We start from the raw sequence: 16215 nt of genomic DNA on the forward strand, positions 1-16215 counted from the left end.
CGTTGCACAAATAAGTATTGAAAACCACATGGTTTTTTCGTTGCATTTTAGGGTAGTGTTTTGTCAAAGTTTTCTCATATTATCTTCAACAACTTTTCAAAGATTTCGTCAACATTTTGGCAAATTGGAAGTAATTCGCAAACAATTTGAAGATGTATTGAAGATGAGCTATTTCAAGTCAAGTTGAATTTATGTTGAAAATTATATTTACCCTCAAACTGAAAAGTTGTTGCATTTGAAAAACGCTCATCCTGTGTTTATTGGGACATTACCCTCAACAGTGAAATTCAACACATTAGCAATAATATCTTAATGGCCAGTTTCTCATCCTCCGATTAATTTTAACCGGTGGATAGACCTCCGGTTAGTAAAATTTTTGTATGGGATCAGCTGTTTTATCGACACGATAATTAATAACAAGACATTGAGAAACTGGCCCTAAGTGTTATCCTCAAATTGAAATGCATCGCTACTCAATGATTTGTCAAACAATTTTCGATGCGAGTCAAATTCAAAATTAACATCGTTGCAAATACTTTTCAACCTAAATTTGTATGAATGATATCCCCACTTCAAATTGAAAGTCAAAGCCAAAATTCTATGAATTTTGTATAATTTATTCATTTTCATCAAAATAAAATATATAATAATACACTACAATACATAATACACTACAATGCCAATTGATAAATAATAATCTTATTAAACATATCAACAAATAAGAATCAAAAACAAACAACAAAACTTTAAATATCTTAAACATTATTAGTAAACACTTTTGCATTGGTAATTCGATTTCCTTCCTTTTGGTGTCATAAAACAGAATTAAAATTTATTAACATGCGGGCAATTTGAAATTAGGAACGTACTGGACCGCGTGTTAGAATTGATTTCCAGCAGAAGGAATTCACAAAATATCCACTTTAAACTGATAATAGCATATGAATTAAACTGACGATGTGATGCACATTTTCATCCAGAAGTTGTTAATTTCAACAATTTGTTGTTTTAACAATTTTAATTGGTTGCACTTGTAATGTTTCTGGAAACTTTTTCTTGTCGATAAGCCACTCATTTTTCATTGGTCAGCTTCTTATTGTTTGCAAGAATGTAGCATCTAAAGATTTTAGTTTTCGGCAAAGAGATTTAAATTTAGTGACTTCTCTAAAGTGTTGATTTAATTTTTCATATTGACGTACCAATAATTATAAACTATTTGAAGCAGTTCCAGTTAATTGTCCACCATTTTTTCATCGGTCAGCTTTTTAATGTTTTCAAGAACGTAGAATCCATAATTTTAGTTTTCTGCAAAGAGATATACATTTAGTGACTTCCTTAAAGTTTTATTTCATTTTTTATTTTCACTTACCTATTTTTATAAACTATTTGGTTATTTGTCTAAAATTTTCCATTTTTTTATTTCTTGCAATTGACCACGAACTTCGTTGCACAAATAAGTATTGGAAACCACATGGTTTTTTCGTTGCATTTTAGGGTAGTGTTTTGTCAAAGTTTTCTCATATTATCTTCAACACCTTTTCAAAGATTTCGTCAACATTTTGGCAAATTGGAAGTAATTCGCAAACAATTTGAAGATGTATTGAAGATGAGCTATTTCAAGTCAAGTTGAATTTATGTTGAAAATTATATTTACCCTCAAACTGAAAAGTTGTTGCATTTGAAAAACGCTCATCCTGTGTTTATTGGGATATGTATACGCAGCAGCTGATTAGATTGTTTACACACACGCATTCATGATAATTGTTTTGAAAAGTTTTTTCTACCAGTTTTTAAATTGTTTTGCAACCAAACCTCACACAGCACTGGACACTAATAATTGTTAAGAATAAAACGCCAGCCGCTCTACTCCTTGTGTCTTACCACATTCGGCAACAGCTTTAACGACATGTGGTACATTGTCGTCTTCTTCAGCTTTTCCAAATGGATACCGTCAATTTGTAACGCCCATCTAACAAACATATAATTCCGGTGTTATGCTAACTTTTACATCATGCGCAGCAATGGACTCATTCATCAACAAACTTAATTCGTTGGTGTCCACAATATCTACACAATCGCATTGCAATACCAGCGGACAAGAGTGTACTTATGCCCATGCTGTTGCCGCCTCACTAGCAATTTCAAATCCAGTGGTCACCACCACGGTTCCCACAAAGGATAATAACGCCATTTCATTTGCCAATGTCGTTACCTCGGGGGGAACAACATCATGGGGTGACCAGTTAAAACACGTACACCATACAATAGCTATAGTCAAAGTGAAACTTTTTGTTCAATCAACATAAGCCTATAACTCACGTTCAAGGGTAGTTCCTAAGCAAAAGTCACTGTTCCCGACTTATATTTCGCAAGATAATTCGTCACAAAGGGATGTTAGTGTTCTATACCAGGAACTCTTCGTTGACTGAAATTATACATTGAGATGCAAAGTAGCTGGTTTACTGAAGAATGTTTCTTGTTACACTCTCCCAATGTATAATTTTATAACTATTTCAGACACGTTATAAAATTCAACCAGTGTTTTGAATCGATAAAATGCAAGATATATGCATAATTAATTTTTGCATTTTATTTTTGGAACATAGCAATTTATTTTTGTGATTCCATTCGTAGCTACCTTAGTACTGCAACATCAATCGCACTGCCTTCTTTATAATTACGATGCACTGCCAGCATTTGTGTTTATTATCCCCACCTATACCCAATAAAAAGAAACGATTGTAAAATGAAATTCACTAAATAGAACTTTATTTTGTTAACACTTTTCTATAAATTTCATGTTATGTACATTATTTCTATTCTATCATGTAGTAGGGAGTCGCTAGATGGTGGCTTTATTACGAAAACACCACTCCAAGTTATTTTTATTTTGTCAATCGATCTTATTGCATTTTTAAATAACAATGCGAACCACATATGTATTGTAATTTCACACAAATTATTTGAATAAATAAATTATTTCTTAATTCACATTGCAAATGGCGCCATGTTTTGAAACTAACTAATCTCAACATATGGAAAGGATTTAACACGATCTAATTAGGGACTGTGCGCTTTACGTCAGTTTTTCAACTCGAAAAAAACAAAGTACCACAAATGAAAAAATATTTCGGTAGTTTTTCGCATTTTTGGTTTTGTATGGGATTTCGCTGCGGAAACCGAACATAGTACCTACCTTATGATATTAATCTCCGTTTTCTATTACTAACACTATCAAAGCCCAATTCACGTCTTCTTTATTAATGGTCTTTGATTTACAGCCTATTTCTGATATCCGAATTCTGCTGTTCGTTCGCATACAAAACTAAAAATCAGCTGATTTCGGTTTCTCTAAGCTCTACCTAAAGGTGTGTACTATGTTCTGTTTTCGAGTTTAAAACCACTTTATTTTCGCGATTACTTTTCCTTAAATAATCAAAATTGTAAATGATAACAAACATATTCCCATAATATCTTGCCGAAATTTAGAGGAACAAGAACCTGTGCATCAATTGAACTAATTTATCTGCTTTATATTGAACAGTTTTAATTAAGTAACCGCGAAAATTTCAACTCGAAAAGCGAACATAGTACTTACCTTAAACGACAAGTGATACGAAAATCAATGCGAACGAAAACGTTACGTTACCACTAAAATTGGGTTTCTCTAACTCCATTCGTTCGCATTTTGTCGAACAGAAATGTCAAATCCACTCACATTGCACAAACCTTTCTTTTTGAGGAAAAAGGCATTCATAAATAGAGAAAAACTTAATAATTGATAAATTAATTAACGCTTTTTGGTGCAAATATATGATAAAAGTGGTTTATATCGATATATTTCTGTTCATAGCCGCCATATAGCCCGATTAAAGGAAATTCTAAAACGAACAAACACATACATTTGGAATTAAACACTCATTAAAAGGAAAACCGAAACCTAATTATTGCAGATATATAGAAATACAAATACATATCTCTCTACGAGGGCTAATTTCTTAAAAAAAATATTGAGCTAAACCAAATATCTACAATGAGAAAAATTTGCAAAATAAACGGCGATGCCAGATTGAATTTTATGGAAAATAATTTTTAAAATGTATGGGCCTTTTTCAAGTAATTGAAATAAATGAGATCAGTAACGTAAGCCATGCGAACGAACGAAAGGAAGTTAGAGAAACCCAAATCTAGACGAAAGTGAGTGACTGCCGTTCGTTCGCAATTGCTTTCGTTCGGATATCAGAAATAGGCTGTTAGTTCTTTGGTGATTTTTTTTTTTCAATTTTAACAGTAGGGCTGTTTTCTTTTAGCACAAGATGCAACATTTGTGTGGGCTATCCAGAACATCGTTGCACTGGTGTTCTATCCAGAACAACTCATCAGTGCAAGTCGTGCAACAGTGCAACAACTCATCAGTTGCCAGATTGTATTTTGATAAAGTGGCTTTCAAACATTTTTTCAAAGAAATAGATTGGAATTCAATTTGAGAAATTGTTGAGAAAATCGCGTTCTCAACAAAAAACAGACATTACCCTCAACAGTAGAGTTCAACACGTTAGCAACAACTTCTCAACACCTTAGCAACAACTTTTCAAACTAAATCTCATTTTAATGCTTCAAACCTATTGGAAAATTTGTTGAAAGCAAGCAATTTGCAAGGCCATTTGATTTAGTGTTGAAGATAGGATTCACTATCAAATTGATATGGCGTTACCTATGAAAAATGCTCATCCTTGTGCTTGTTGGGGCGCTTCTTTGATTCACAATAGCAACTTATTGTGACTATTTTATCGAAAAACATGAAATTCATAGTGGTACAGTGTCATAACCCTGCCAACATTTTTTGAATTTGAGGGCGCTTCTGAGAATCCCCACTACGTCGAAAACAGACGTATACGATATCCAAAACTCCTCGGAAAAGCGCCGTCACTATTGAGAAGTTGTACCACGCCAAGTTACTACAAAAAAGTATCGCATGAGTGCAATTATTAGGTGACCTTCTGGATACATTTAGAGGTACGTCAATAAGAGCCCCTTCAAACAATCAGAGAAAGTGCATTTTAAGATAGTTGTAAAAGAATCATTTCGGTCAAGTAAAACACGATTGTTTAGATGTTTATTAATTTTATTAAACATTTATAAATGCTCGTAAATATAACATTTATACGACTATCACATCACATTAGCATATTTTTATGCATCAATAAAAGATTGATGTTGAGTTACAAGTTGCAATTTACATGTTGTAGCGTCTATCAGCCAGTGCTTTTATTCCCAATGGAGGCAGCGTGTCTGGAAAAATATTTGAAAAACTATCACTTTATTCCATTTGGAAAGTCAAAAATTGTTCACCAACCCTGCCACACGCTCACAAAAAATCGCTTCTGTAACATATACTCCCAAACATATTTTTCTTCAAGCATATACATTTTTGGGTATTGCCCAAACATTTATATGTTTGATCTCTTCCAATATATAATATGTTTGAAAGCATATTGGTGTAAACAATATATGTTTGGGTAGTCTAAGTTCCAAACATTTTGTATTTTTGCATCCAAATTCAATAATGTTGTCTTCCACAAAACAATATGTTATTATGTGAACATATAATATGTTTGGAAGCATTTTGCACCCAGAAATATTATATGCTTAAAAAAAATTCTCCCAAACAATATTGTGCTCAAAATTTTATTTGTTTATTTATATATTTACAATCATAATGAATTATGAAAATAAACTGGTAATATAGGTGCTAACAACATAGGTTTTCGACCTGAATGCTCAAAATTTTGTTTCTGCCCAATTGTATATTCCCCCACATCTTTCTCACTTCCACGAGATTTTTTAGTTCTTAGCACCTTTTTCTGTAATACAAACATTGTAGAAGAAATTATTCAATTGTATGATTTTTTTATTTTAATTTTACCTTTTGCCGGACGGGGATTCGAACAGCGGACCACACAGTTTGTAAGGATCAAAGAAGTAGCTGATCAATTGCCCAAGGAAAAATAAAATGTTAATTTTGTAATAACAAGCAACAACCACCAACTTAATTCAATATCGCTCCCTGTTAAATAGCGCTCCAAGCTACTAAACACATATATGTTTATAGGCTATTTCTAAATTAATATATGTCTGCATCCAAGCATATTATATTTACAAACATTTTATGTCCCAAACATAATATGTTCTAACATATTAACATATATGTCCCAAACATGTTATGCTAGTTTATGAACATTATATGCTTGCACTCAAAAATATTGTGTTTAAAAATTTGTGTTCCAAACATATAATGTTTATAGCCAAACATATGAAAAACAGTCTTTTTCATCCGTGCAGCATTTCAAAATTCCATTTCATCCTCATCGCTACCACAGACTCGTAAGTGACACTGCAACAATCGCCAACTGTGATAATATTTAATATCACTATTCGCATGAAAGTATTTTGCCATCACTATTGTTACAAGAGCCATTTTATATTTTGTGAAACACCAAGCGCACAATTTTAAGCGAAATAACTATGTTTTCGGCACTTCATTATCGTTTTATTTAAATAAATTATAAGAAGCTAGTTGTGTTTGGTGTTTCACAAAATATAAAATGGCTCTTGTAACAATAGTGATGGCAAAATACTTTCATGCGAATAGTAGGGCTGTTTTCTTTTAAAGGCCGGTACTCTGTTCGGTTTTCGCGTTGAAACTCCATACAAAACCAAAAAATGCGAAAAATTTGCGAAATTTTTTCCATTTGTGATACTTTGTTTTTTCGTGTTGAAAAACTGACGTCTATAGCACGGCGCCATTTGCAATGTGAATTAAGAAATAATTTATTTATTAAAAACTATTTGTGCGGGTTTATAAATCAAACACGGACCATATTTTTGTTCCGAAACTATACAAAGGATCAAAGGAATAGCAGATCAATTGCCCAAGGAAAAATAAAATGTTATTTTGTAAAAAAAAGGAACAACCACCAACTTAATCCAATATCGCTCCCTGTAAAATAGCACTCCAAGCTACCTAAAAAAACGCCGCTTTCTATGTGCGAAATAATGGTTTCCATCAGCGTTGCCAGAATTGTTTCACAAAAAACCGCTAGATTTGTCCAAAAAACTAGCCAAAAAAAGCTACAAAATTTTAAAAAATGGCTAGAAAAAAAGCTAAAATTTTTTGTACCAAAAGTCACATTTTTGATTGAAATTTAACAAACTTAATGGCTTTATTTCACTTAAAATGCATATTATTTTAATTGTATTCATTTTAATTCAATTTCTGTGAGACTGTAAGAAAATTTAAGTCATATTAGCTCTGTTTGCGTACTCGATACATTTTGATTACTATCACAAATTTTTACTGGAAGTCCTTCGTTTATATTTCCTAGTAAAAACATTTTTCCCAGTAAACTTGCAATTGCCAGCTGGTTAATCATCAACAAGTCCAATGTGCGATATATTGCATAATGTCACATAGAACTGCATTAGAAAATATCAATAGGGCTGTTTTCTTTTTGCACTGGATGCAACATTTGTATGAGCTATCCAGAACATCGTTGCACTGGTGTTCTATCCAGAACATCTCATCAGTGCAAGTCGCGCCAATGTTGCCAGATTTTATTTTGATAAAGGGACGCTTCATCGATTCACAGTAGCAATTTATTGTGACTAATTTGTCGAAAAACATGAAATTCAAAGTGGTACAGTGTCATAAATAATCGCAGCATTAAATATTTATTACTAATTGGAGCATTTATACATTAAAAATGCAAGATTTCACTTCTTTTCTGTGATTGTTTTTTTAACAGCTGATTTCAGTGTTGCATATTTTTGGAGATGTCCTGGATAAACGAGTACTCTTTTTTCTTTTAGTCCTTCACGGCTTAGCATAAACAGTGCTAAAAGAAAACAGCCCTAATATATTTCGTTTTGACTGAATTAATGATAAATTCGTGAACGTGTACACTTCTCCTAATTTTACCCAAGAGAATAAAACCCATTCTAACTGTCTTGCAAGTTTATATTGAATAACTTTTATTCGAAAAATTCCCATACAAACCTATTGTTGTCCAATTTTCGTAAATGTAAATCCATTCCATTTGTTTTGATCCTATCACTACGAATTTTTTCATTGCATTTTTTGATGTTAAAAAAAATAATACCACATTCAAAACTTTATTTCCTTAATTATTTCTATGTTCGGTTCCAAAGATTTTGTACACTAATGATTTTGGTATTGATTCCGAGTCAAATTTGAATTTAAATATTCGTTTTTTCCAGCTTTTTCTTCATGAGCTATCACAGTGCTTTAAAAACGTGCTAACGACAACTTAAATTTCCAAATTCAGACTCGACTTTAAGTAGAAATTATTCTATGTATACGTTTTTAAAATAAAATGTTGAAAAACCTCTTCCATTTTTGAACGCTATTTTGGTTTGTGGTACACTAGCAATTCACATCTACTATTTTAATTTAGTAATATCATAATAAGTGTAGAATATTATAATAACATAAAAAGGATAAACGAGTCAAATGGTAATATTCCTAATAATTTACTGACAGTTTATATAAGGAATTGAAATATGTGGAAAACCTTATTCTGGCAGCAAGGCTTAGATAAAAACGAAGTTTTATCCATATTTCAATAGGAACATGTAGAAAATAAAAAAAGTCAAAAAATACTAAAAGTGTCATGAAAAAAAAGCCAGAAAAAAAGCTAAAAGCTAAATGCATTTTTTTCCCGCTAAACGTCTTCAAAAAAAGCCAAATCTAGCGGGAAAAAAGCTAAATTGGCAACGCTGGTTTCCATAAAAAATTTTCGCAAGAATGAACATAGTACCGGCCTTAACACTGGATGCAGCATTTGTATGGGCTATCCAGAACATCAATGCACTGGTGTTCTATCCAGAACATCTCATCAGTGCAAGTCGAGTCGGTGTTACCAGATTGCATTTTGATAAAGTGACGCTTTTTAGATTCACAATAGCAGTTTATTGTGACTAATTTATCGAATATCATGAAATTCAAAGTGATACAGTGTCATGAATAATCGCAGCAGTACATATTTATAACTATTTGAGCATTACATACATTTAAAATTTAAGATTTCACTTGTTTTCTGTGATTGTTTTTAAACAGCTGATGACAGTGTTGCATATTTTTTGGAGATGTCCTGGATAAACGAGTACTCTGTTTTCTTTTAGTCCGTGACTGCTTAGGGTATCCAGTGCAAAAAGAAAACAGCCCTAGTGATGGCAAAATACTATCACAGTTGGCGATTGTTGCAGTGTCACTTACGAGTCTGTCGTAGCGACGAGGATGAAATGGAACTTTGAAATGCAGGCAGGGTCATTACTGATAAATAAAAATTGAATGTGATATAATGTTCCCACCGACTCGTTTTCCTCATTCGTTTTTCCAAAACATTTCACCGTTCACACCGGGTTGAGATGTTTAATTTGACGGTTGCCATGGAATCTCGAAATTCCCATTTACTCTAAATTCACATATATGCAACGTATGTTCAAATAATTACCGCGAGCGCAAAGGGAAAAAATGTTTTATGTTATTTTCACATGTCCATGTTCTTAAAAGCCTTTGTTTATTCTTTTTTTCTATGAAACTTATTTCAATATTTTGACTTATATTTTGAATAGGTTATGTTATTCGGGGTTTTGGAGGATAACTTGTGTTTTGAACTTGTTTTTTAGTATGGCGAAGACGACTCGTTTTGAAGTGCTTATAAAGGGAAAACATTTCAAACCCCAAAACATGCTTGGTGAGAACACCGTATAAGATTATTTGCAAACACCGACAAAAGCGCATAAAATACATTTTATATCGAAAATGAAATGTTGGGTCGAAGGATTACTGTTTAATGTTAATTAATCAATAGATAATTAATCGGCACCGGAACATCAAATTTGTATTGGCTCAGCCGTCAAACCGCCGTCGCCATTACCAAAAACTGGTTGTCAACCAACGTCGACAAAAATAGGTCATTCTCTGCTCATATTTCTCAAAATTGTGATACCAATCGGTTCATACCGTAGCCAAAGATTATAAATTGTAGGAGGATAGGAAATTAGCTACAGAGGAGATCGAACCATTTACCAGATTAGTTTAATACTCGAACCAAACGCGTATACGACAAGTATTGACATAGCATTAAAATGCAAATAAAAAGAAATTAAGTGCACGAAATAAATTTCCATACAGGGGAAAATGTAATTTTTTTGTTGTTGCCTAAAATTTAATATTGTTTCATTAAAAAAATTAAATTTTTCATTTAAAGGCCGGTACTCTGTTTGTTGGTGCGAAAAAAGTTCCACTCAATCATTGTTTCGCGTTGAAAAATGATAGTGTTGACAATATATTTTGAGGGGAAAAACAGCCATTTTGGGACTTTTTTGCGTTTATTTCGTCGAAATGTATTGACAACATCGCAGACTGTCACGAAATGATTACATATACATACGCAACTAGTGGCTCGATTTACACACACACGCATACAAAATAAATAATTTGAAAAAGAAGAAGCAGGCGAAGTTATTTTGGAATTAAAAAACTAATTTTACAGTGCTGCATTTTATTTTTTGGAACATAGCAATTAATTCTTGTGATTCCATTCATTGCTACCTCGGTGCTATACATGTTGGTTGAAGTGCTAATGCTTGTTTTGGAACATCAATTGCTGTGCCTCATTTTGTTTAAATTATGTTTTGTGTTTATTATCCCGATGTCCAGTAAAAATGAAACGATTGTAAAATATAATTCACCAAATAAAGCTTTTATTTTGTTAACATTTGTGTTTAAATTTCATTTTATATATGTACATTATTTATATTCTACCATATAGTAGGGAGCGGCTAGATATTGTTGCTAGTTTATTATGGAAATACAACTCCATGTTATACTTTGTTTTATCAATCATCAGATTACATTTTTAAATAATAATCAGATCCACTTTTGTGTTATAAATTCACAAAAATCAGTTTAATAAATAAATTATTTCTTATTCACATTGCAATTGGCGCCATGTTATGAAAATACTGACTACGCGAGTTACGTCAGTTTTTCAACTCGAAAAAAAAACAAAGTACCACAAATGGAAAAAATTTCGCTAGTTTTTCGCATGTTTTGGTTTTGTATGGAGTTTCAACGCGAAAACAGAACAGAGTACCGGCCTTAAGAAATAAAAACGACAAACAACTAAAAGACTACAAACATGTATTGAACTAACATGGTAAATGTAACATTTGGTATACGCAAGCCAATTTCCTATCTTCCTCAAATCTATAATCTTTGACCGTAGCTTAGGTTTGTTTACAAACGTAGCATAGACATCCACCGAAAAATATTTGTCTATTTGATATTGACTAATGTTTGATTTTGACTTGTTTCTCAACAATAGTGTAATTGGAATCATATCTTATCATATTATTGTGAATGTGCTTGTATTTATAATGTACTGTGCGCTATCGGTCACTAGATGGCACTGTTTACTTGACTTAAGTGTGGTTGGTTTGATACTTTCCCGCCAACATTTTTTGAATTTGGTGGCGCTTCTGAGAATCCCCACTACGTCGAAAACAGTCGTATACGATAGCCAAAACTCCTCGGAAAAGCGCCGTCACTATTGAGAAGTTGTACCACGCCAAGTTACTACAAAAAAGTATCGCATGAGTGCAATTATTAGGTGCCCTTCTGGATACATTTATAAGGATGCCAATAAGAGCCCCTTCAAACAATCAGAGAAAGTGCATTTTAAGATAGTTGTAAAAGAATCATTGTGGTCAAGTAAAACACGATTGTTTAGACGTTTATTAATTTTATTAAACATTTATAAATTCTCATAAATATAACATTTATACGACTATCACATTTAACATATTTTTATGCATTAATAAAAGATTGATGTTGAGTTACAAGTTGCAAGCACAACTAGCTTATTATAATTTATTTAAATAACGACAAAATTGAAGTGCTGAAAATTTTGAAAGGTATATTGGTGAACAATTTGCGAATTTACAAATGGATAAAGTGATAGTTTTTCATATATTTTTCCAGACACGCTGCTTCCATCGAGAATGAAAACACTGGCTAGACGCTGCATCATGTAACTTTCTACTTGTAACTCATCATCATTATTTTATTAATAGGGCTGTTTTCTTTTAGCACTGGATATGCTAAGCCGTTAAGGACTAAAAGAAAACAGCGTACTCGTTTATCCAGAACATCTTCAAATATATGCAACACTGTCATCAGCTGTTTAAAAACAATCACAGAAAAGAAGTGAAATCTTGCATTTTTAATGTATGAAATGCTCCAATTAGTAATAAATATATAATGCTGCAATTATTTATGACACTGTATCACCATAGACCAAGGAAGGTATAGACATCTCAAGTTAATTCGCAGCGCTGTAGTTTGTCTGCAAACCGTAGATGGCTCTTTTTCGTCTGCAATTGAGTGATTTTTTAATTTGGCTTTAACCCTGCCAGCATTTCAAAGTTCCATTTCAACCTCATCGTTACCACAGACTCGTAAATGTCACTTCAACCATCATGAAAAGGTACATCAAAAAGTACATGCAAGTAATTTGCCATCCCTACTGTTAAAAAAGCCATTTTTTGTGAAACGCCAAGCGCAACCAGCTTGTTATATTTTAATTAAATAAAAACGAAAATAAAGTTCTGAAAACATAGATTATACGCTTAAAATTGTGAAAGGTATATTGGTGAACAATTTGGTGATTTTCCAAATGGAATAAAGTGATTGTTTTTCAGATATTTTACAGACACGCTGCCTCCATGGAATAAAAACACTGGTTGATAGACGCAGCAACATGTAACTCGCTACTTGTAACTCAACATCATCATTAATGCCAAAAATTATGTTAAATGTAATGTGATAGTGGTATAAATGTTATATTTTTAAGAATTTGTAAATGTTTAATCAAATTAATAAATATCTAAACAAACGTGTTTTACTCGACCACAATGATTCTTTTACAACTATCTTAAAATGCACTTTTTCTGATTGTTTGGAGGGTCTCTTATTGGCGTCGTTCTAAATTGATCTATAAAGGCACCTAATAATTGCACTCATGCGAAACATTTTTGTAGTAACTTGGCGTGGTACAACTTCTCAATAGTGACGGCGCTTTTCCGACGAGTTTTTGATGTCGTATATGATTGTTTTCGACGTAGTGGGGATTCTCAAAAGAGTCCCCAAATTCTAAAAATGTTGGCAGGGAATTTGTTTTCTTTCCTTTGTTCTCTCGTTGAAACACCAAATATTGTGAAAGTTTATAAAATACTATTCATCCACACCTTTTTTGTAATGCAAATTGACTAATTTATACGGTTACTCTCGTTTTCCAAAAATAAATTGAGTCACTTGACTGCGCAATTGAGTGGAATGACTGCGCACAGCAAATAAACAAAACCATGGTGAATTATCAAGGTATGTCTCTATATTTTCTTGGTCTATGGTATCACTTTGAATTTCATGTTTTTCGATAAAATAGTCACAATAAATTGCTATTTTGAATCGAAGAAGCGTCACTTTATCCAAATACAATCTGGCAACATCGGCACGACTTGCACTGATGAGATGTTCTGGATAAAATACCAGTGCAACGATGTTCGGGATAGCCCATACAAATGTTGCATCCAGTGCAAAAAGAAAACAGCCCTAATGCAAAATTTATTTATTTATTATATTAAATGTGATGTGATAGTCGTATAAATGTTATATTTATAAGAATTTATAAATGTTTAATCAAATTAATAAACATCGAAAAAATCGTGTTTTACTTGACCACAATGATTCTTTTACAACTATTTTGAAATTCGCTTTTTCTGATAGTTTGAAGGGGCTCTTATTGGCGTCGTTTTAAATTTATCGAAAAAGGCACCTAATAATTGCACTCATGCGATACTTTTCTGTAGTAACATGGTGTGGTACAACTTCTCAATAGTGACGGCGCTTTTCGAAGAGTTTTGGATATCGTATACGACTGTTTTCGACGTGGTAGTCAAATTCAAAAAATGTTGACAGGGTTGTTATGAATTAGAGAATCCATCTTACGGATTGGCACACACCTCAGACAGCTATGACATCGTTTTCCGTTCAATTGTAAACTCTGTTATTAGGACAGCTGATTGGATGCCGCTGTGTTTGACATTAACCTCAAACATACAAATTGCTCTGGTGTAAACAATATAATTTAGCATTTTGCCGAAATTTTTGCATAGCCACTGTAGCCAGTATGAGTGAAGCAAAAGTTAATACTTTTTTCATCTCTGAAAAAATATCGAAAGTTCGTTGGGTGCCGGAACAATTGCGTGAAAGTGAACGCTTTATAACCGGCACCTGGGATATGCCAAAAAATTTCGTACGAATTTGGCGCCTGCACAAGAACCAATATGATGATTCCGATTATAATGAATATGTACCAAGATGTAGCGATAAATTGGCCATGGATGGTGATGTTACAGGTCTGGAATTTGTAACTGATGATTCGGTTGTTGTTAGCTGCAGTGATGGTAAGTTGTGTACGAATCTATTTTGTCTTATTGCGATTTAATGGAACAATAAACCGGAAACCATTGGAAGTCTGAATTCCTTGTTGTGTCCATCAGCCAAATGTGGCTCACACATCAATGGGCAACATTGGTCAATATGATCTATAACATATAGACAAATAGGTGCAAATGTTTCGAGCCTAATTAGCTAAATTTAAATTGACACATCTTAGTTTTCCAAGGCGGAAAAAATAAAATTGGCTGTGCTTCGCACTCACAGTTTATTAAAATTACCTTTGCATAAAAATGCCTTTTTATTTATACTATGTATTATTCATCCTATTTTAGGTCGTTTATCACTCCTAAAAATAAAAAAGGCCGTTGAGGAAGATGTACTACAAAAAGAAGCCCACAGCGAGGTTTTGCATAAATTTAAGGCCAGCAATCGAAATGCTTGTTGCACCTCAATCTCCGTGTATGGAAAAGAAGTGGCTTCGGTTGGCGAAGATGGACACTTGAATATTATTGATACTCAATCTCATATGGATGTGAGGCGATCCATCGATGCCGATAGCTGTTCGCTTTTATCAGTGCTATATGTAAATCCCCAGGAAGTCCTAACTGCCAATCGTATGGGTATTATACGAATGTTTGATATACGATCTTCATCCGATGGGGCAGCAACATCAGCCTTCATGACATCCTGTGAAGATGACAAACGCTGTAATTATGTCTCCTGCTTAACCTCACATCCCACACAACCACATATTGTATTGGCTGGTTCGGAAGAGGGTTCTATAACTGTATGGGATTTACGAAATCCTGGCTATCCTGCTTCATACCTATCTGCTCACTCAAGTCCCATAACTGATATTGGTTTTCATCGTTCAGATCCCACGAAACTTTTTACGACGGCTGAATGTGGTGAACTTTGGCTGTGGTCACAACATTCCACAATGGCTGGCGTGCCACACCAACCATCATCGTCGTCGGAAAATATTAATCCATGGCTAAATGGAGAACGAGCAAAAAGTAGAATTAGTGTAACATCATTGATGTCGGATCTTAGAAAAGCTATTAACTCTTTTGATACGCAAAATTCAAAAATTATTTGTGGCAGCGATAGCGAAGCAATTTATTTTGTAGACAATATTTTGTAAGATCATATTCAGTTAAGTAAAATAAAGAAGAGCCTTTGGAGTTATTTCTCAAAGATTTTATTTGGAAAATGATTTGACATTGTTTGATAATGGCTAAAGTGACATTCATAATCGGTTTAGGGACATAATTTATTATCAACAGAATATCAATTTCTAGATTTCTGGATTTCTAGACCACCACATTTTTGTCGTATAGGAAGGTGACCAGTCAAAAAAATCGAAATTTCATATTGAAAACTTAAAATGGCTACGTTTGCTAAACTAAGCCTCTAATCGAGAAAATAACGTTAATTCGTGATCATCTCAAAAAATTAAAAATTTGGCCACGAGACCCCCTTTTCTTATTAAAAATTTAAAATGGTCGTATCTCCTAAACTAAGCCTCTAATCGTGAAAATTTGGCCAAAAAAGTCGAAATTTCATATGGAAAATTTAAAATGGCTGCTCTCCTAAACAAAGCCTCTAGTCGAGAAAATAACGTTAATTCGTGATCGCCAATCAAAATTTGGCCACGACACCCACAAAGA

The 16215-nt window shown here is 33.1% G+C and overlaps 1 protein-coding gene and 2 long non-coding RNA genes across 3 annotated transcripts; 2 read left to right on the plus strand and 1 right to left on the minus strand.

Annotated features, from left to right (window-relative positions):
* Positions 1 to 880: 880 nt before the first annotated feature.
* LOC142219469 (uncharacterized) lies at positions 881 to 1307 on the minus strand. The gene is made up of 2 exons (XR_012717591.1): positions 1200 to 1307; positions 881 to 1117 (listed from the first exon to the last, which is right to left on the minus strand). It is a non-coding gene; the product is annotated as an uncharacterized LOC142219469 (long non-coding RNA).
* An 11180-nt stretch (positions 1308 to 12487) lies between these two features.
* Positions 12488 to 13000, plus strand: LOC142219470 (uncharacterized). The gene is made up of 2 exons (XR_012717592.1): positions 12488 to 12729; positions 12787 to 13000. It is a non-coding gene; the product is annotated as an uncharacterized LOC142219470 (long non-coding RNA).
* A 1154-nt stretch (positions 13001 to 14154) lies between these two features.
* On the plus strand, positions 14155 to 15761 carry Nup43 (nucleoporin 43). The gene is made up of 2 exons (XM_075292796.1): positions 14155 to 14550; positions 14878 to 15761. The coding sequence occupies exons 1-2, from the start codon at positions 14274 to 14276 to the stop codon at positions 15687 to 15689; spliced, it is 1089 nt and encodes a 362-aa protein (XP_075148911.1). The 5' UTR covers positions 14155 to 14273; the 3' UTR covers positions 15690 to 15761.
* The last annotated feature ends 454 nt before the right edge of the window (positions 15762 to 16215 follow it).

This window comes from Haematobia irritans, chromosome 1 (assembly GCF_050003625.1).
Source record: "Haematobia irritans isolate KBUSLIRL chromosome 1, ASM5000362v1, whole genome shotgun sequence".
Classification (NCBI taxonomy): Eukaryota; Metazoa; Arthropoda; class Insecta; order Diptera; family Muscidae; genus Haematobia; species Haematobia irritans.

Coding starts and splice junctions, on each gene's coding strand:
- Nup43 (XM_075292796.1), top strand. CDS start 14,274: ATGAGTGAAGCAAAAGTTAATACTTTTTTCATCTCTGAAAAAATATCG. Junction 14,551..14,877: donor TGTTGTTAGCTGCAGTGATG/GTAAGTTGTGTA, acceptor ATCCTATTTTAG/GTCGTTTATCACTCCTAAAA.